This window comes from Phalangium opilio, unplaced genomic scaffold (assembly GCF_054372755.1).
Source record: "Phalangium opilio isolate 3A_F unplaced genomic scaffold, DU_Popi_V2 ptg000082l_1, whole genome shotgun sequence".
NCBI lineage: Eukaryota > Metazoa > Arthropoda > Arachnida > Opiliones > Phalangiidae > Phalangium > Phalangium opilio.
In genome coordinates, this window is record NW_028324189.1 from 2,376,735 (window position 1) to 2,398,286 (window position 21,552).

The 21,552-nt window shown below is 40.9% G+C and overlaps 3 protein-coding genes across 5 annotated transcripts; 2 read left to right on the plus strand and 1 right to left on the minus strand.

Annotated features, from left to right (window-relative positions):
- Positions 1 to 222: 222 nt before the first annotated feature.
- On the minus strand, positions 223 to 8,115 carry LOC149650882 (transcription initiation factor TFIID subunit 4-like). 2 transcript variants are annotated; one of them, XM_089847558.1, is made up of 14 exons: positions 6,617 to 8,115; positions 5,943 to 6,098; positions 5,746 to 5,853; positions 5,407 to 5,688; positions 5,209 to 5,328; positions 4,433 to 4,522; positions 4,237 to 4,359; positions 3,903 to 4,166; positions 3,347 to 3,830; positions 2,245 to 2,375; positions 2,032 to 2,157; positions 1,892 to 1,948; positions 1,712 to 1,828; positions 223 to 1,125 (listed from the first exon to the last, which is right to left on the minus strand). In XM_089847558.1, exons 1-14 carry the CDS (start codon positions 7,679 to 7,681, stop codon positions 961 to 963), a joined length of 3,288 nt encoding a protein of 1,095 aa, XP_089703684.1. In that variant the 5' UTR covers positions 7,682 to 8,115; the 3' UTR covers positions 223 to 960. The 2 variants fall into 2 exon arrangements, with proteins under 2 accessions (XP_089703684.1, XP_089703685.1); XM_089847559.1 differs by having other exon boundaries at positions 5,413 to 5,688; positions 6,617 to 8,114.
- Positions 8,116 to 8,290: 175 nt separating this feature from the next.
- tral (LSM14 family protein trailer hitch) lies at positions 8,291 to 11,111 on the plus strand. 2 transcript variants are annotated; one of them, XM_089847569.1, is made up of 6 exons: positions 8,291 to 8,619; positions 8,883 to 9,082; positions 9,192 to 9,336; positions 9,400 to 9,654; positions 9,724 to 10,287; positions 10,366 to 11,111. In XM_089847569.1, exons 1-6 carry the CDS (start codon positions 8,496 to 8,498, stop codon positions 10,425 to 10,427), a joined length of 1,350 nt encoding a protein of 449 aa, XP_089703695.1. In that variant the 5' UTR covers positions 8,291 to 8,495; the 3' UTR covers positions 10,428 to 11,111. The 2 variants fall into 2 exon arrangements, with proteins under 2 accessions (XP_089703695.1, XP_089703696.1); XM_089847570.1 differs by having other exon boundaries at positions 8,300 to 8,619; positions 8,883 to 9,058.
- Positions 11,112 to 11,541: 430 nt separating this feature from the next.
- Positions 11,542 to 13,374, plus strand: LOC149650884 (cyclin-D1-binding protein 1 homolog). Its single transcript, XM_089847572.1, has 8 exons — positions 11,542 to 11,942; positions 11,995 to 12,054; positions 12,129 to 12,290; positions 12,359 to 12,446; positions 12,518 to 12,582; positions 12,644 to 12,993; positions 13,076 to 13,122; positions 13,209 to 13,374. Exons 1-8 carry the CDS (start codon positions 11,864 to 11,866, stop codon positions 13,297 to 13,299), a joined length of 942 nt encoding a protein of 313 aa, XP_089703698.1. The 5' UTR covers positions 11,542 to 11,863; the 3' UTR covers positions 13,300 to 13,374.
- The last annotated feature ends 8,178 nt before the right edge of the window (positions 13,375 to 21,552 follow it).

A 21,552-nucleotide genomic window follows, 5' to 3' on the forward strand; every position in this document is an offset into this window, starting at 1 on the left:
GGGGAATGCGATTTAGACTTAGGGGAATACGATTTAGACTTAGGGGAATGCGATTTAGACTTAGGGGAATGCGATTTAGACTTAGGGGAATGCGATTTAGACTTAGGGGAATGCGATTTAGGCTTAGGGGAATGCGGGAAAAATGTTTTAGGCATAAAAAAATTGCAATAAGAGTTAAATGTTTTTTGTTTTAGGCCTAAATTAGAACAAAGACTAATAAAATTCGTTTTTGTAAATGCTTTTAAACAATTTCATTTTAATTTTCTTATTGTATCAAAGTTAACGCGATTTTGTTTTCCTCCTAAGATATTGTCTGTCGATTTTTAGTTTTGTTTGTTTTTAGCGATAATATTTACAAATTCTTTTATATATTTACACAAAATTTCTCCGGCGATATTCAACACCTTAATAACCAACCAATCCGAGTGTAGTTTAGTTTAGTTTATCCTCCTTTTGATATAATGTAAAAAACGTGTAAATAAACTTCAGACGGAACGAAAACATTTCATAATTGTTTTTTTTGCACTGAATTGTTTTAAATTTTTAATCCAGGGCGAACTTGACGTAACCCACCCTCGCCTCGCTTTTCCCCTTTCACTAAATATATTTCATTTTGTTAAACTATTTAAATTTAAATAATTTTCTTTTTTAATAATAATAATAATAATTATAATTATTTCCGCCAAAGATAAAAAGAAAGAAGGGAAGGGAAGGGTTAATCGAGTCCATTTTAAAAACTATATATTTCCTTATATAATTAATTAAACTTATTTAAGCGACGATTGAAACAAATTTGCGCGGAGCGAAATGATGGCGCACCCACCTACAATTATTATTAATATAATATATATATATTTTATCTATACAATTTTACAAACTTCTCCCGAGCCAGTATTTCGCGAATAGAGAAAGCGTCGCCGCAGAAAAATAAAAAGTTCCCGCACATTAATGTCGATTTTGTCATTTAAAATAAGATTTGTAGAGAAAGGGAGTCCGAACTGTTTCGCGTTCTTGTTCCATTAAAAAGAGAAGATCGCGCATATTTACTCTTTTGACTCTTGGCCTTACCAACGATGATTTGGCAGCCGCGTTTCCCCCCACAGACGTCCCCGGACTCGAACCCGCCTAAAATATAATAATAATAAATCAATTGGTCAAACACGCGGCGGGCGTTTCATTAAAGGGAGGGTGAAGTAGAAAATCAAGTGATTTTTTATCGATTCTTCTTCCAATTATAAGACCAGCCTGCATGTATTATGAAACATTCAGGAAATACCAGCTCCGATTGATTTTAAAATTATTTCAAATTAGGTTCAGATTTTAAGGATAATTTTAAACAAGGACTGCCGACCAATCACGTAACGCCCTGCCTTTTTGTTAACAAAATTCTCGTGGGCCGCGCCATGCCCAAAGAAATTTCTCACGAGATTTGATAAAATTCGCGCGCTACGTGATAATCGTGGCGCGAGACATGGAGCATGCGTGCCACGAGAATTTTGTTAACAAAAAGGCAGGGCGTTACGTGATTGGTCGGCAGTCCTTCTTTAAAATTATCCTTAAAATCTGAACCTAATTTGAATTTTAAAATCATTCGGAACCTGTATTTCCTGAATGTTTCATAATACATGCAGGCTGGTCTTATAATTAGTAGAAGAATCGATAAAAAATCACTTGATTTTCTACTTCACCCTCCCTTTAAGAATTTATTTACCTGAGTAGCGCCAGGCGCCGCCCCTTCCACCTTTTGTCTTTTTCTCGTTCCGATAGCCAAAAGTGCCGTCGCGTTCGCTTCCCTTTGACGCATCTCTTCCAACTCCGCTCGTTGCATCTAATTAACGTAACCAATTAATTAATTAAGAACATTAAATTACAATAAAAAACACATCAATACCTCTTTGGCTTTTTGCTTTAGTTTCAACTGTTCAGGATCTTCTAACTTTGAACGACTCTATTTTTTAAAAAAAATAAAAAGAGTTAAAAAAAAACAAACTCCTTTTTCAAAAACGTTCGTCAGTTCCGTTCAGTTCTTGCCTTGGCAGCCCGTAATAGAATTTCTCTTTCTTGTTCTTCGTGGCGTTTCTTTTCCAACCTGTCTAATTCTTCTAGAAACTTAAGTTGACCTTTGACATCTTGCGTTACTTCAAACCTTGGGTCGTTCTGAATAAATAATTAGGTCAAAACAAAATAGGTTAATTAAATTTAAAAACTCACAAGTCTATTAATTTGAATTTCGGACAAACGTACTTTAATATTTTCGAGTCGATGTTCGGCAATGACTCCTAACTTTTCGACCAAAGTTTTTAATCTTTCCTGCGTCGCGTGTGATATCAAGGAAAGCACTTCGGATGACGCTTCTTCTAAACCATGTTCTGATACTAATATAGACAGATTTAAATAAAGATTTTATTATGAAAATCATTTAAGAAAAATAGTACGGGGAAAACGGACGGAAGGGCGGGCGGGAGCGTCGGAAAAACGGACGGACGGGCGGGCGCGTCGGAAAAACGGAAGGGCGGACGGGTGGGAGCGTCGGAAAAACGGACGGGAGCGTCGGAAAAACGGACGGACGGGCGGGCGGGGTCGGGAAAACGGACGGACGGTCGGGAGCGTCGGGAAAATGGACGGACGGGCGGGAGCGTCGGGAAAACGGACGGGAGCGTCGGGAAAACGGACGGACGGGCGGGAGCGTCGGAAAAACAGACGGGTGGGCGGGAGCGTCGGAAAAACGGACGGGAGCGTCGGAAAAACGGACGGTCGGGAGCGTCGGGAAAACGGACGGACGGGCGGGAGCGTCGGGAAAACGGACGGACGGGCGGGAGCGTCGGAAAAACAGACGGACGGGCGGGAGCGTCGGGAAAACGGACGGACGGGCGGGAGCGTCGGGAAAACGGACGGACGGGCGGGAGCGTCGGAAAAACGGACGGACGGGCGGGAGCGTCGGGAAAACGGACGGACGGGCGGGAGCGTCGGGAAAACGGACGGGTGGGCGGGAGCGTCGGAAAAACGGACGGGAGCGTCGGAAAAACGGACGGTCGGGAGCGTCGGAAAAACGGACGGACGGGCGGGAGCGTCGGGAAAACGGACGGACGGGCGGGAGCGTCGGAAAAACAGACGGGTGGGCGGGAGCGTCGGAAAAACGGACGGACGGGCGGGCGGGAGCGTCGGGAAAACGGACGGACGGGCGGGAGCGTCGGAAAAACAGACGGGTGGGCGGGAGCGTCGGAAAAACGGACGGACGGACGGGCGGGAGCGTCAGAAAAACGGACGGACGGGCGGGCATGCGGAAAAAAGGACGGGCGGACTACTCACACACATTAGGGTCAAAGATAAAAATACACCAACTTACATAGACTGTTAATTCGTTGTTGAAGTGGCGACGTTGGGAAGAAATTCTCATCTTTACAGGACCTGATCTGCGTGCCAACAATCTCGGCATTGGCAGCTAAGATCCTTTGACTTTCCTCGACCAAGTTAACACCGCCCATAGCCGCCACGTCATTGATATCGTCGTCATCCCGACTCGAGCTTAACGAGGCAAAATTGCGCTTTTGTTCCCGTTCCTTGGCAGCAGCGCCGCCCCCACTTTTGGAGCCACCTTTAGAGGACGTCGACGTGCTCTGAGGAGGGGTGGGAGGTGGTGGCACTGATGGTGTGACAGTGGCGGTAGTGACAGTCTGGGTATGGGGGCCCATGGTAGTAGAGGGAGGCGCCACCGTAACTGGCGCGGGAGGTTGGAGGGGTGCTTGTGGCGGATTCTTAGGAGAAGCTAACGACGTGACAAGGAGGCTTTTACTGGCATTGACTCCGCCTGCCGTTGACGTTAATCGAGGCTAAACAATGAAATCGACGTCAGCCATTTTTTTTTATAGTCCTGTATGAAAGACGGGGGGTGGGGGGCTTACCCTGTACTGGGCATTTTGGTGTTCCTTTAAAGCGTGCCTCTGATTCTGCACCTGATGCCAAAAGTTTTGTAGACTTTTATTGTGTTGTTGAACGGGAGGGCTACTTCGCATTCTAGGAGGAGCGCTACGTACCGTTAAAAGCCTCTGTTGACCCATTAGAGGAGGGCCCCCCAACTGTCCCCCCAATTGCCCCACCGCCCCAGCACCCAACACCCGCAATCCTCCAACAACCGAATTGGGAGTGGGTGGAGCGAGTGGTCGAGTCTGAAAATAAATAATTTATAATTAGCGTCATCAAGATGAAGATTGATTCCCCGTGAAACTAATTATTTACCTGCATTTGGGGTATGGGGGGCTGCGTAGGTGGTAAGGTGACCGCTCCTGGTGCAGGAGGTCGAACCCCCTCTATCGTTAACTCTTTTGTCATCAGGGAATGTCTCAAATATGGTAAACTTTTCTGTAAAAAGAGATAAAATGATTACCCCCTACGGGGAAATGAGTTTCTTTAACGAAAGAAAGGGTGTAATTACTTTAAGGAAGGGAACGAGGCAAGGCTGGGGTGAAGAATTCAATTCCCTTTGAAGTTGATTGGTGAAATCTTCAGGCTGGATGGCCCCATCCTTAAAAAACCCCCGTCAAAATCAAACTTAAGTGTCAAAAGAGTTCAAGATCAAGCCAAAGCCAAAAATAGGTCAACACACGGACAGTGGTGTGCGAGTCCCGTTTTTTCGGTTTCGAGCCGAGTCTGAGTATCGAAACTAATTTCTTATCGAGTAACTATCGAGCCGAGTCTCAAAAATACTTTCGAGTATCGTAACTAATTTCTTATCGAGTATCGAGCCGAGTCTCAAAAATACTTTGGAGTATCGAGTATTTAATTTAGATAGGTCAAATTTTGTTTGTTCTTTCGAGTAATGTAATTATCGAGTCTCAAATATTGACTTGTCGAGTAGCAATTTTGTTAATTTCTTAAAAATAACGAAGAAGATTTTCAATTATCTAACATCGAACTAGTTCAAAAAGATTGTTAGTGATCAATTAAACATTGAACAGGTGATTTTCAAAATAAATGATCATGAACTCATCGTCTGCTATAGTTGTAAGCCTCGGACTCGAGTATTTGTCGGAGTATTTAAAATATTAAAAAGCTACTCGAATCTGTCTCGAGTATCTCAATGTGTTGTTATCGAGTATCGAGTCGAGTACTCGTCTCGATACTCGAACCGAGTACTCGAACTTAACGAGTACTCGCACACCCCTGCACACGGACCATTTTTGTCTAACGTGTAACAAAACATTTTCTTACAATCAAACCCTGAATCAGATTTTTAACGTTAGTCGCAACTTGTTCCGGTTGATCTGTAGCTAAACGTATTAAAGTTGATAAGAAATTCTTACATTTCTTTTTAGCGGTGTTGGGAGACATCTATAAGATGGAACAAAAGTTTTCTAACACCGTTCGTCACCCCAAAAAAAAAACTAAAACTAAACTTGAGATTCTAACAATTACTTGAGAAGGTGTTGTGGCCGATTGGCTATTAGCGGTACTGGTTTGTATACTGAGTGGTTGGGTAGCACTGGGTGCCGGGCTAGAAGAAGGCGGCGTGGGTGGCATCCCCTTCTGAAGGGAGGAAGGGGACGGTGCGTGTTGTTGGTGAATGACAGGCGCTTGGCTAGAGACAACCACGTTGCTGCTGTGATGACTGGGGACACTAGTAACCAGATTCAAACCGCCTTGACCATGTTGAAGAACAGTTCCCATAACATGTTGACCACCCGCCGTTGTCTATAAAACAGACTATTCCTATTCCGTACAACTTTTCCAAAATGAAACGTTTCTTACATGAACAGTATGAATTTGACCAGTTTTGACTCCAGATGCTGAGGAAACAGGAAGAGAAGTGACAATTTGTTGAGGGGTCAAGGTTCTAATACCTCCTTGATGACCAGGCTGAGAAATAATACCAAAAATTGTGTCGGAAGCGTAAGGGTTATGTTCTATTCAATCCTGGTACGCGAGGTATTAGCTTCGCTTCTTACCACCGATTGTAGTCTGTAAGTTGTTTGCGTGTTTGGCGCCCCTGATTGGGTGGTAGGGGTCAATCCAGGTGCCATATTTAACACCTGGAATTGACCATTTTCTGTCTTAAAGAGTAAAGCGCCCCGTACCATCCCTGGTTGTAATGTTATTGTGTTCTGAAATAAAAACAAATCAACGTTCTTATGCCTGAAAGAATTAAATTATTAAATTTCTTTAATTAACTAAACTTAATCTATTCTAAAGATTCATTAACTTTCAGAAATATGTCAGAAACTTTAACTTTGATTGATAGGAAAGGTTAGTTAAGATTAACACATGGAAACGCAATTGAAATACATTGGTGGAACTTTTATCTATCAGAGTGGGTCATAGTACACCTAGGAATATCAGCTAGCCTCATTGGATCTAAATTTTTCTCACAGATTAGTTAGCATAGCTCAAAGTTCGATAGAAAGTTTCATATACTAGAACATAGAACATCCACATTGATTGTGATAGAACTACTTCTAAAGGAAATGTGACAGGTGCAAATAAAAGACTTTCAAACAAGTGTAAGTGGCTAATGAAGGCTCATTTGACTTAAAAATGGTAATAAATCTGTCTTTCTAAGGTTAAATTATGGAAGAATTCTTATATTTTACAATTAATTTATGAGGATCATATGAAAACTGACCTGTCCAGGCACTGGGGACGAGTGTCTGGCTCCCGCCGCGGCGATGACCTGTTGGTTGGAAGCTAGTCGAACAGGGTTTCCCGCGATGACCATCCTGGGGGCCAAAGTCTTTTGTTGGGGCCCTCTTGCAGGGGCCATATTAACTATCTGCATACCAGGGATTAGTCCTCCACCAGGGTTAGAGACCATTTGGGTAACGACATTAACGGCTTGACCACCCTGCGATGGCTTGGAGACGGGTCCAGCACCCATCAGGTTGGGGCCGGCCAATGTGACGATGGAACCCGCGGGGGGAGTCGCGCTGTTTTCGCGCCGAATATTTTGGCTTTCTTTCTTTTTATTTCTATCTATGGCCAGCTCCCTTCCGGGGGCCACTAAGGGGGTTTTGGGCGAGTTTAATTGGGCTTGCAGGGCATAATTGGGTCCCGAAGGACTCGAAATGACGATGGGTTGCTGTTGCGAGGCGACGTTCGCCAAGTTCCGCATCGCGGCCATCCCGCCGGGAGTCGTAGCGACGGGGTTACTTAAGCCTAAATTAGGCCTAACGAGATTACCGTTGGGAAGAGCCATTTTCCTCCTGGTTTGTTGTATCACAGTGTTATTTAACGCCGACGACGGAGAATTGAAGGATGTGGCCGCCGTAGAATAGACGATTTTGACGGCATCTGCCCCGGGTTGGCCCCCCGGAAGGGCCGCCACCGAAGTTAGGCTTAATCGCGGCGCCCCCGCGTTCGCGTAGCCGCTGGCGGGAAGGGCCCCCGAGGTTAGTATTCCGGCGGGCATAACGACCGGGTTGGCCCGGGAGGTCGGTATCGGGTTTGCCGTCGAGGAATTGGAATTATCTGTGGCGCGTTTTTGAGACGACGGGTTTTGGTTTTCGTTCGCGTGATTATTAGCGGAAGCCGAATTATTTTGACTGTGACTAGCGTTACGAACATTGGGCGAATTTTCCGATAATTGAGACTCGAGCGAACCCACGATAGCACTGACCGCCGATTCGTCCACTTCGGACGTGAAAATATCGTCGAGTGTCTTCGGGTCAGCCATTTTCGATTTTCCGAGCATTTTCCCTCAATACACTACTTTTAGGCTGACGATTTGCCCTGCTTCGAGCGGGAAGTCGGGAACGTAGCCGCTCCGACCGGAGAGGACAGCGGCAGCTTCTTTCCTTATTGCGCGTGCGCGAACTGCGCGTTTTTTGACCTCATTATTACGTCACGCGTATGTGCTGGAAATAAACTAAAACTTAACATCCTTCTCTATTCCTTTCCAATCGATAAAAAATCGAATTTAAAATAAATTCGAGTTGTTTCTCTATTTCATATTAAAATTTTATCTATTATTTCCGTTAATGTCGATTATTTACACTAATCACGTAGTACCTGACGGTATTTTACGAATTAAAAATATCTCTTCGGTTGCTTATTGCTGGCCCTAATTTTGTCCCGGGCTTTACGTCACGAGGTTCTCGCCGTGGTTCTCGTTTACATCCCCCCTATTGTACGAAAATCTAAATAGGCCTATATTTGTTAAAATAAAATAAAACATTTTACGCAACTACAAAATATTAGCTCTACAATGATTAAAACCGATTACATTATGAAAAATTAAATTTTTGCGACTTAAATTACGAAAAATCGACCCAGAATATCGGGAGAAAGCGTAATTTTCTTTGGAAGAGTAAAGAAATTTGCATAAAGGGTGAGCGGGAGGGTATCGACGGTGGCGCTCCCCACGGCCTCCCTGTCGATCACTTCGGGGCATAAAATGGCGTTGTTTTCAGTCGCATCCTCCTAGATCTCAAAGTTACGCCGAAGGATAGAGAACGAATTTTCATCGGTTTACATCGATTTAAATCGCGAATTAAATCTAATTAAAAATGAGTGGAGGCGGAATTCCCTATCTGGGAAGCAAGATTAGTTTGATATCCAAGTCGGAAATTCGGTATGAAGGGATTCTTTATACTATTGATACCAAAGAATCCACGGTCGCCTTAGCCAAAGGTAACTATGCGTAAATCTTTGCTTAATGACAATTAAAGTAATTACGCGACATTTAACGGACCAAAATATAGGCCTAGTTATAATTCTTAATATTTGCCGTCGATAAAATATTCCAAAACCATAAATAATTTTAAACAAAGAAAATGTATTAGACAGATCTGAACTTCGACCTTTTTAGGGTTTCTTTCAATGGCTTCGGCAGTTATCTTAATTAATTGAAATATTAAACCTATAGCTTTAAAATTAATTTAATGTCTTTAAAGTGCGCTCCTTTGGGACCGAAGACAGACCTACAGAGCGTCCAGTAGCTCCCAGAGATGAGGTGTATGAGTACATCATCTTTCGGGCTAGTGACATCAAAGACTTGCATGTATGCGAGCCCCCCAAGCCACAACCCACCTTGACGGGCGGATTACCCAATGATCCCGCTATTGTCCAGGTAAACTCTGCGCTAGTTTCTCAGGTATGGTTTCCAACAAAGGTATCCTTGTCCCTGATTTGAAACACTTCTTTGTCCTGTTGCTAGGGTCACTAAATAGCTTCGTTTTTTTTTCCTCCCCATTGTTTCTTAGCATTCAGCCCCTGTGACTGGAGGCTTTCCCAGCTTTAATCAACCCAGTTATGGACCAATTGGAGCAGTTCCTCCATATCAAAGTTATTCCTCCACATCAGCGCATGTTCCCCAACCTTTCGCTTCGGCAGCATCCCAGAATTCTGGTACCTTTTGTTGAGTAAAGGCATAAAGGCCTTCTTACGAACTTTGTTAAACAAATTGGACAGGTTCCCGATCAGGTACTCCGACACCGACTCCTCAGCAGGCCGGTAGTGGTGCGCAGTCATCCTTGCGCAAGAGTCCTTCCATTGACCAAGGTGTGCAAGCGACTGGCTCCAATCTTATCAATCTTTCCTCTTCTCGAGGAGGCGGGCATGAGGAGGTGAAAGAACCTCGCAGATCCGTCCCCTCTCAGGCCAATAACGCACCCAATCAACGTCGGCCTCAACAAGCCCCCAACCAGCGTCAACCGCCCAGAGGAAGTGAGTCTCCTTCCTCCTCGAGACTGAAACGAGTCGTTTTTTCTTGTTATAATGTTTTGAGTCTTATAGGAGGAGCTGCCAGAAGAAGTCGAGGTGGACCTCGTAGCACCAGTCAGTCGAGTGGTGGTCAACAACCTGGTCAACCTACTAATAAACCTGGGCAAAATTACTCTTCTCGAAGCAAAGAAGTCCTCAAGTTCGAGAACGATTACGACTTTGAACAAGCTAATGCCGAGTTTATAGAATTGGAAAGCAAGTTGGCTAAAACTAAGATTGAAGACCCTGTCGTACCGAGTAAAGACGACAAGAAAGACGATTCCGGTAATGAGACACAGGCGGGAGAAAGCCACGAAGAAGAGGATTCCAGTGTGGCTTACGATAAGGCCAAATCCTTTTTCGACAACATCAGCTGCGAAGCCTTGGAGAGAAGCAAGGGAAACTTCCAGCGTGTCGACTGGCGTCAAGAAAGAAAGCTTAACTCCGAGACATTTGGAGTATCTCAAAGCAACAACTGGATGCGACGTAATGCTTGGAGAGGCCGAGGAGGCTACTACAATCGCGGAAGAGGCGGACCCAGAGGTGGTAGAGGACAAGGAGGTCAATCCAGAGGTGGTCGGGGAGGAAACAGAATGGGTTTGTATTGTATATTATTCACGAGCGTCTTCAAATCCTTAATGTTGACAAGTTTAAATTTAATCTTTTCGTAATTAGGTTACAACAATCAAGCTGCCAATAACCAAAACCGCGCTAAACCAGTCAACCAAGCTGTATGATGATGATCCCGTTGTTTTTCCATTCATTTTGAAACTTCATTTTCTCAAAATCTCTCAAGAACTGGCGGACGAAAATCTGAAAAATATGAAATAAGATTTTTGCGGTACCTGAACTCAAAAAAAAAAAAAAAAAATGTTTTAAGTTTCATTAATATTATTTTGAGCGTTTTGTTGACAAAAAAAAAATAAACAAAACGCGAACGCGGCTATTTAAACGGGGAAAAAATTAAAACACTAATTGAAATTTATATTTTTCAAAATGTAACGCTAAGAAACCAAATTTCCGTTCGGTAATAGTTAGTGGGAAGAAACACTTTATTACCACGAAACTATCAAGGCGCTAAAACGGAAATTTAGTAATTTACCCTTTTTTTTTATTATTTTTTTTAATTTAAAATGAGTATTAGTTTATAATATAATAGGCGTTAATTTTCCCCTTAAAAGCTTTAAATTTGAAATGAAAGGCTTATTAATTCTTATTGTTTCAATACCCAAATGATTGTAGTAGGAGTATTGAGAACTATAACCTGTTAACGTTTAGTCGAGATGCCATAATCATGGTACAATAATCGACAAATGTAAGAGACTCCCAGTGAAACAAATATTTCATAGTTTTTTTTCTTGTAAATATTATATACTTGAAATGGAAAAATAAAAACAAAAATATCTTTGGTTTCCAAAAAACACTTGAACATAATCTTTCTGTCATTATTGCCCTGCGTATAATTACCTTACCGAACGTATCTCGCGAAACATGGGGGAAAAGGCGCAATATAACTAGTGCCATGAAATAATATGTGGATCGCTACCGCAGAGTACTATTTTATATAAAACATTGGCCAGGGGATAAATGAGGTAAGGTAAGATGGATTGGAAATTATAATGGGCGACCACCGACCTTACGCTCTCATTGTACCTCACGCTCTCATGGTACGTACGCTCCTACCCTTCGGTAGGCGATTGTTAAGTACAGCAGCGTAGCGGACTAGCGGCATTGTATTTGTATGAGAACTATCCTCTATTTTTAAGACAGAGGGGGCGCCCTTTACGTACGATTTCGTACTGTACGACCCTACCTACACGTTGAGGATGCTGGGTGGACTTCGGTACTGTAGGTGAGAGCCCCAGTCCGTGCAAAGAAAATATACGCTCCAGGAATGGAAGGTATGTCTGGGGGTTGGGTTGACCAAGGAACTTCCGGTCTATGCAATTTCAATGTAGCCGGAAATACCTCGGTCAACCGAGCCTGCCTTTGGAGCGTACTAGGAGGGGCCAGACAAAAATTTACACTAGAGGAAGCTACACTTTCCATTCCTGGGGCGTGTATCTTCTTTGGTCCGTGAGGGCATTGGACGGTCTTTTATAGCGCGCGGAGCCAGCGTGATCTAGTGGGCCATGACTGAACTGATCCAAACTGATCTGCCATTCAATCAACAATGGCGTCTGCTTCTACTATGTCTAGTCCCTTTGCTGTACTAGGAGAAACGATAGATTTAACATTATCTCAATTAAATGGTACTTTTAAACTATTTAATTAATCGTTTAACTGATTCTTGTATTTTTCCAGAGAAAAGTGACTCTCTAAAACATAACTACTTAGGCATAAACGAATTTTGGAATGCATTTGGTTAGTTAGGGCCAAGGCTTAAGAAAAACGTGTAACATAAACTGAAACTGATTTATTATTTAAATAAAATTTAGTTTCAACATCAAAAGTGGTATCACACGAAGCGACTAAATTAAGTTTAACGCTCTCAAAACCACCTTATCCTAGTAGAGAAGAAATTAAACCTTATGCTGATAATATAGAAAAAGCTGTTATAAGCCTTTTAACTGCTTATGTAAAGTTAAATCCAAGTTATGGTGAGTTTTTGACAAAAGTTTCTAACACCTTAGAGATGAAATTCATTAAATTTTGAGTGTTTTTAAAGGCTCTACTTTAAATAAAATTGTAAAAACAACCCTTCTTAATATATTAACGAGTATTAGAAGTCTATGTACAGAAGTTACAAACCTTAGGTATTGTTAATCTATTAATTCCAATTAAGTTTAACATTTAAAAGATTAAATTTTTATTTAAAATTTTAAAGTCCATCTCTAGTTTCAATTGGAAATGTTTGGGAACAATGCAATAAAGTTCCTAATCTCCCAAAAGGTTAAATAATCTTGTTAAGTCTAATTATAATTAAATATAATTAGCCATTTAATTTAAATAGATAATAAAGAAGCTGTACTTCAAAATGTTATCAGTGAATTAGGATTAGTTGATGATGCCTTAACAGAATTACAAGGAGAAGTGACAGGAGTAGAGGATGAGCAAGAGTGTCAATGGAATGATTTAGAAAAGCAAATGTTACCTTATTGTCTGGGATTGATCAAAGCCTCCAAAGCCCTCCTAAAGAAACTAAAGTCATCATGGAGGGAAATGTCGTTAGAAAATGATGATACCAATAGTAATAGACTCCTGGATGAAGTCAACTCTCTGGTTATATTAACCAGCAGTTACGTAGATGATTTCATCCTTTCAATTTACCCTCCCATTGATCATTCTCATCTGAAAAATAATGTAAAAGATTTAAATTAAATTAAATTAAATTACTTTTTCTTTTTAAGTAATTAATTTAATTTTATTTTAAAATATATTTTAGTCTAAAATTTTAATGGAACATTTGATAAAAGTTTTGGAGATTTTAAAGTAAGATTGATAATTTAATTAGTTTAAACAGGATTAATAACTAATTATTTATTTATTTACTTGGTATGGGATTTTTTTTTTTTTAGAAATGGACCAAATTGGGATTGGATTGATTTTTTGACAAAAGCTATTCTTCATAATTATGATAAAATTGATGAATTAGCCTTGGAAGATTAAATATTGAATATTTATAAAGATGTTTTTTGCTGGTTATTACTTGATTAAAAATATTCTGAATTATCCTTTGTAAAATTGTTACTTTTTAATTTAAATATAAAATAGAGTAGTGGCACTCCATGTTAACTACCCATAGAGCTTAATACAGTCAAAGGCAAGTAGGTGCCATTACTCTATAAACACAAAAACATTAAAGGCACAGTCTCAATAAAACAATTTAAGACAGTCAATAAAAATTCTAAAGGCACAGTCTCAATAAAAATTCTAAAGGCACAGTCTCAATAAAAATTCTAAAGGCACAGTCTCAATAAAAATTCTAAAGGCACAGTCTCAATAAAAATTCTAAAGGCCCAGTCTCAATAAAAATTTCTAAAGGCACAGTATCGATAAAAATTCTAAAGGCTAGTCTCAATAAAAATTCCAAAGGCACAGTCTCAATAAAAATTCTAAAGGCACAGTATCGATAAAAATTCTAAAGGCTAGTCTCAATAAAAATTCCAAAGGCACAGTCTCAATAAAAATTTCTAAAGGCACAGTCTCAATAAAAATTCTAAAGGCACAGTCTCAATAAAAATTCTAAAGGCACAGTCTCAATAAAAATTCTAAAGGCACAGTCTCAATAAAAATTCTAAAGGCACAGTCTCAATAAAAATTCTATAGGCACAGTCTCAATAAAAATTCTAAAGGCACAGTCTCAATAAAAAATTCTAAAGGCACAGTCTCAATAAAAATTCTAAAGGCACAGTCTCAATATATATATATCTATAAAATAGGTAGCAAAATGCGGATGGCTTAATAATTGGGGCTATCTTTGAAAAGTTGGCTATAGCTAAAGGCCGGCCAATTCTACTTATCGAACCTCTATTTCTAACGCTTTTAACTAATAGCGCGATAACTAATATAGCATTTGGAAGGGGGAAGAGAGATGGGGGGACAGCCCCGAAGAATAGAATAGATAGGGAAAAGGGGGGGTTCGACTGATAAAAGCTCAGCGCCAAGTGAGTTATTAAAGAGATATCTCTGTGGTGGGCGCCAAATAAGCAAACTCCATATTTTCGTTGGTAGCTGCTGCCGTGCCGTTCCGTTCTAATCTTTGTCGCGAGGGGGGGGGGGTTACAGCCCCATAGATGGCGGGAGGGGGGGGCGAGGAAAACGATCCAATTATAAATCGGCTGTCAGCGATTCTGCGGGACAGCTCCCCCGATAAAGTCCGCTTGTTCTCTTCTCATCTTTCTACCTAGGTGATTTCCAAAAGAAGCTAGCAGCCCCAATACTCGCCCCCTACCCCGTACTAACGCTATACCAAATCGTGTAAGGCCCCATCAATTTAAATAGAACGGTTAGGTTACGCCAATATCTATAGAGTTACGGTGTGTTCGCATTTGAACCAAAAAATAACTGGCTTTTATACTCTACCATGCAGGGAGTCTGCCTGGTCTCCTTGTGTAACACCTGAAGCCTGGCCTCCTTGTCTAAATCAGTTTCTTAGTTAAATTTAAGGGGTCATACGTAAAATACTTGGGACAATCTTAACTCGAAAACAGTGTCCCTTAGGGCAAACAAAATGGAGATAGAAGTTACATACATTTTCGACTCAAAAACACCCAAAGAACATCCCCCTTTATTTATGTCAGGCTTATCAGAAACACCCTGTATTTTATAAAATCAACACATTTTTACCTTCTGGTTTTACTACTATACACGCCTCTCACTAACTACACTATCTAATTTTGATATAGTCTTTAAGCACCTTGGAAAAAAGCATTAAAATTAAATAAAAAAATTCCAAGCGATTCCAAGTCACTCAATAAACACGTTCCATGAATTTACAAATTAAATACACCTAAAAATCCAATGTAAGTGCGAACGGGGACTAAACATACTCACTAACTGCACTGTCTAATTTTGTTATTGTCTTTAAGCACCTTGGAAAAAAGCACTAAAATTATAAAAAAATTTCCAAGCCACTCAATAAATACGTTCCATGAATTTACAAATTAAATACGCCTAAAAATCCAATGTAAGTGCGAACGGGGACTAAACATACAGGATATAAAAATATAAAACGATTGGGGGTGTCACCCCCGGGGATGGGGGGGGGGTTGTGGAGGTAAAGTATTATCGGTCGTAGCCGAGGTTTATTCGCCTTCTGATTTATAAGCAAATTTGGGGACAGAAGCGGATAGTACCAGCACCAAGCACCACCACCTTGTGGCTCGGCCATGGGGTGGGGGTTTGACCCCCACTAGATCTTCGATAATGAAGCCAAAATGGCCTTAAGAGGTTTTGGGGGGGGGGCTTGAAAGGAGGGGATGGAGGGGGTCTTTACCTTTCCTCCGTCATATATTATTGACTTAAATTCACTTTCAATAAATCGCTTAGAAGCAAAAAATATAGATTGTAGAATGTTTTATTCTACCTATCCCCCTTCCCCCAGGGGGCTCTTACCCAATTGGGGGGAGTGTTATGGGGGGGTCAGGTTATATAGATTTCCAAGAGCCAATTATAATTCATATTAATCGGTTTAAGACTAAGGCTTCTGTTGTTATTTTCCTACAACCAACTTAGAGAAAGTTGGTTAATGGAGTTGTAAAAAAAAAAAGTGCCGATATTTCATAAATACTATTTTCTTTTTAGTGTCTATGAGGATAAGAAACTCTTTACGGTTTCAAATCACTTCAAACAGCGGGGTAACGCTGGGTAGTGTAGCTCATCCACAGTTACAAATAGTTGGCGCTTTAGAAAGTGAGGGGTTACTGAGAGAGGTGAAAGTTCACGTCATGGAAACGATTAGTGACGGTAATTTTTCTCGCTTCATTAAAAATTATTGTAGTACCTAACTTTTTAATTGCCCAAAAAATTGTGGGAACAAAAACCGATTAGGGCCTTTTAAATAAAAGTTGGGTACAATAATGGCCCCCCAACAAAATTTAATTCCCCACAAGGGATTATACTTTCAAATCACGATACTTTGAAATGAAGTTTTTTTTTACGGCAAAGGGAGGACCTTATTTTTTTTTTTTTGAAAGCCCCATAAATGTTTTCAATTCGGAAGTAAGGTCTCTTTTGTCCTAAAAAGTATATTTCTTATCGTATTGGGTTTAAAAATTGGGCGCTAATAGAGTTTCTCTTCCCCTAGTACATGTAGTATTTGAGTGGCTTGGAAAACATTACTCCCTTCGCCCAATTTGAAACGATCCGCAAACTGCATGGTGAGGTGTAAAAAGTGATTAACGAAATCGGTAATGTTAGATTGAGCAGCGGGGGAATAAACTCCCGCATTTTATCGTACAAACCAAGAAAATGAATTCTTATTACAATACGAGCATCATGAAGCTATTCCTTATACTCATGAATATATAGCAACAAAACTAAATTAAGCTTCTATTTCGGATCAGAAGTATATAATACTTCTCTTCGAGAGAAGTGTACCAACCACAAAGCGGGAGGGTAATTGTAACATGATTCTTCCTACCCAACATCACAACAACCGAATCACATACGCGATAAATAGTTCCGTCATCATTACTCTATTAGGGCTTAACTATTTGCCAAGGCGCATGCGCTTGTGGTCATTTTTGTCCCACGTCAAGACAATCAAGGTTTATGGGTTGATTACTGAGGATTTAGTACCTACCAAACAGTTATAGAATTAACCTAAGCACGGTGTGATGCCCATCAGAAGTTTGATGAGAGGGAGAGCAAACAACTGGGAAGAATCATGCTACATATCTAGAGTATTAAGAGGATACGGGGTGTCACTCTTCTTCTATTATCCCCTTCTGATATGATTAAAATTGTTTTAAATTAAGTACCTGTTATATTCCTGATGAAAATGCGTCGAGACGCGCCTTTATCTCGGTTAGGAAATAAGGAGTAAGCTAGGGGCTTGGAGGAAATGCTCATACCAATTTTTTATCATTACGATTGACTTTTTGAGCAAGGAAACTCCCCCGACTAGTATCGCGGCTCGGGAAAAGAGTTAAAAATGTTCCCTTTTTCCGACTCAACGTCGAAGAACAATGAAATTTGACAAAGCCCAAAACAATAAAGAACTCGAAAAAGTACGACGTCTCCCCTTTGCGCCTCTCTATTTTAACGACCCAAAAATACTTTCTCATCGAAGAGAATACGAAATACACCATACTACTCTTTAGCTCGAATAAAGTTAAAAGGGAACGACTAAGGTAGTGTCATATTACCTTTAAAAAGGAAACTGTTAAATTTTTTTTCTCCCCAAAGCGTAATCGCAACTTGAAGGAAACGTTTAATGTTTTTTCGCAAATTCTGATTTCGTTCCAATAATGGTTGGGAATTCAATACGATAAAAAGACAGAAAACTATTTATTAAAACGAGGTGCAGCTGTATAGTAATTACTTTATTACTAGCTTACTAGAGACACTAAAGGGCTTCAGCCTTTGTTGACGTTCCCCCTTACCCCCAATTTCAATACATTACTTAATTATGATCTGGCTGCAGAAATACCTAGATTTCTTCCACTTGGTATCGTTAACAGGTCATTTTCAGGGCCTTTCTGCTTGAATTAGAATGGAGGATGTGTAAAAACCGTCACCCCTGTGACCCCTGACGTCACAACGAATGTATTTGAACTTAGAAATCACGTAACATTAACGTAGGTAGCGATCTGCACCGTGACTCCCGTGACCGAATATAAACAAGTTATCTTTACGTCGACAGTTGTCCTATAGCCAATGAAATGCGAGGAAGGAGAAGCCAGCGGCTTCACAAAGTTTTAAGCCCTTCCCCTTACCGTCAATGAGATATTAGTATTGGGTCTATGGCCTCTTAAACATTCCAAGTGAAAGAAATCTATATGCATTCCTGATCTGGCTAATTTTTATCCCAAAATGTTCACTGTTGTAGTTCACATAACCTATTTATTTCTTCAGGATCGGAGACGTCAGATATTGTTCTCGATTTTTTTTATTTTCAAAGTTATTAAATCAATTTTTCATTTTCCTCGAGCTAGGTCTAGGTGTGTTGGCGCGAGCGAGCTTAAAATTTAGAGAAAAAGGCGCTATCTTTTTTGAACCGGCTGTTACTTTTAAAGTTTATCAATTTTTTATTATTTTTTTCGGGGGTCTTCTGGGTCCTGCGCGGATGTAGGGGACGTAGGAGGGAGGGAAGAGCCTAACACCGGACTCTTTCACGGTCCACTTCGGATCTCCATCGGTGTGGCTCCCCTAAGATAAAGCTCCCTCGACTGACTGACCAACCTGACAGCGCGCCAAAAAAAATAAAAAATAAAATACACACATACACACCTTGACCGGGGTCGAACCATAAGAAAATTTCATTATTTTTCGTGAAGGCAAAATATAGAAGAAATATTTTCAAATCTTATTCATTCGAGTTCTGATTAATGTAGAACCAATTGATTTTAGATACAGGACAATTAAGACTATTATATTCCCAACGGATTTTCTTGTAAGTAGTTCTGAACTAGAGTTATGACCTATCAAAGTTGGAGGTCGAAACCAAAATTTAGTTTTATATAATTTAAAGCCCATCTCGAGTTCTAATGAATATAGACGCAAGTATTTAATACCGTTAGATAGAGGACAATTAGGGCTACCATGCCCTGAAAGGATTTCCTCGTCATCATAATTAAACTGAAGTTATACCAATCCAAAATTTTGGTGATAGGCGATAACCACGTACTTTCATTGATAATTTCTATGTATTAATAGGTGCTTATAAAAGATTTTAATGGGATACCTTTTGTAAATGGTAATTAAGCGATGTCCCCTAAAAGGGGGCTTCAGGTTTTTTAGGCGTATATATATGGTGTCAGTGGGGGTATTCTGTCGGTCGGGGGTTGCGGGAGCTAGGGGGGGGGCGTCTATATATATAGGTATGGCATAGCGTTATCGCTTTGCTTCCAAACAACAGACTGCTGTCCAAGATAAGTCCACTCTCTCCTTTGACCAGTATACCCTGTAACAGTCCCTCGGACCCCGACGTCCAAGCTAAAAAAAACGCACGTATTACGAAGGGTGAAAGGGGGAGAATCACTATCAGTAACCAACAGACTTCTGGTTGTAAAACTCCATCAAACAAAAACGGAGACGGGGGTTGGGGGGCAGTTCCCCCTCGTTCGCTTGTTGCGTCCGGGATTTTTTTAAGTGATAACACTACGGACCTTCTTTTTTCTCTCGCTTTAACCGCCTAGAATCAAAAATCGTAGATGAAATAGTTGAGAATGACCCCTGGCCACACCTCGTTCTCTCTCTCATTTTGTCTTTGCCCATATACCAATAGCTACCTATGACCACTCTAAAATGTCATCTGGAGTGACCTACATGGTCCCGTAACCATTTTATCTACTATGACAGAGAGTATTTTTTCTTTACAAGTTTTAAACGAATTTCTATCACATTTTTTTCGGAGGCGTATAAGATTGTCCAGTTTTTGCAAAAAGGAGAAAAAGTTTAGGCTGGACCCAAGAGAGCTTGACCGTTTCTTCGGCTGGCTATCTGGTAGAGAAAAAATATCACAAACTCGGGACTAACAAATAATCGGGCACAAATTTTACGACTTTAAATGCCTGTTCCGAGAGGTACGTCATTTGACTTCAACTGAACGATAACCAATTGTACTAAATTCAAGTCGAGACAACTCCCAGAATACAACAGTGACTTGGTCCTCGCGTCTATAGCGAATGTTGGGTTATTTTTTAACGTAGGGCATTGTGGGTATAGAGTAAGGGGGGGGGTGGAATCTTTCCTATTGTTTTTCTTTTTCGAGTTTTGTCTTCGAAATTGGTTCGTGAGGTCACTTGGGATCACCAGCCTGGATTTTCGAGAAAGTGGGATTTAGGAGACTTTATAGAAATTGCATTCTCACTAGGAACACACTCCTTAAGAAAACCGCGCCAATTTTTGACTGATTCTCAAGTTGCAACACCTATACATATATATTCCTTAAGACTTGGTCACTATTTAATTAAAAATAAAAGCAAATTAATAACCGAAGTTATCGAATGTATAGTTCGGAGTTCACATCCCTCGGATAAATTTTTGTTAAGCCTAACTTGAAACTTAAACTTAACAAAGTATAATTAGACCTAAATTAAAGATAATAAACTGATATAGAACTTCATCGATGAAAGTATCATCAATTTTCGTTCCGAGTTGGTTAAACGCATGCGTATTGAATGACGGCTTTGAAAAAGCGAGCGAGAGAGATCCTAGAAATTCGTTATCAGTCGCGCTGCGTAATCTAGAGTTGCGCAGTGTTGCCGGAATGTTAGGGGGAACCCTAAAAATAAACACCTTATCAGTGGCCGAATATATTAAGCGGGAAAACTCGCGTTTCCTTATCTCTATCCTCCCCCCTCCCCCCTTTGAACCCCCACATATACCATCAAAAGATAAGGGACGCCACCACTGACAAACCAGTGCTGAAGATCAACCAAACCAAAGTGCTTTCAGAGTTAGGTAAATCCAATTAGAGTTATCCTAAATGAAAAAAAATTAAACGCAAAGTTCTAGGCGGGAAAAGGTTCACATATTCAGCACGGGTTAAAGGTTAAATACACGAGCGCGAGACACGTGAAACCGAGTGACTGACTAGCTTTTTCAAATTAAGCCTAAGAAATCACGTCAGTTTTAATTCAGCAAAGGGGTAAAGGACACCAGCGCAAGGAGAACTTTTACTAAGCCTAAATTGAAAACCTTTTCAAATTAGTCCTAATTCTAACAAATCTCATGTCTTACGGAGGCCAGAATAACATTGACGTATTGACGTATATACAGAACACTCGGGTGACTTCTTTCAAAACAAATGTTAGCACGCGTTGGGACCCGATACCGTGAGGGACATTTTGCTTGCTGGCTCCTAAAAGATATCCTCCCATCTATCCTCGCTTTCCGGAGAGGCCCACCCGAACCTTCCAGGGGCTGATCTACCCCATTCTCCTCATAGACCGTAGTCTCGTACAAGGAAAGCGACGAGCGATAATCTCCGGGATGCTGGCATCGCACGCTCTCCTACGAAAAGGAAAGATAGCTGATGGGGGGGCAACACCCCCCCCTTTCCCCAGACCCCCGTCCAGTCCGTCAGTTCGTCCGAGAGTCTCTTTTCGGGGCCAGAGGAGAGAGAAGAAGATAAGGTCTCTAGCGGCCTGAAACTGATAAGGAAACGAGTCGGCAAAGGCAAAAGGCCCTGAACGCTATGTACTGCAATCGGAACAGAGATTTCAGAGCCTGCAACAGTCCGACGTAACCCCC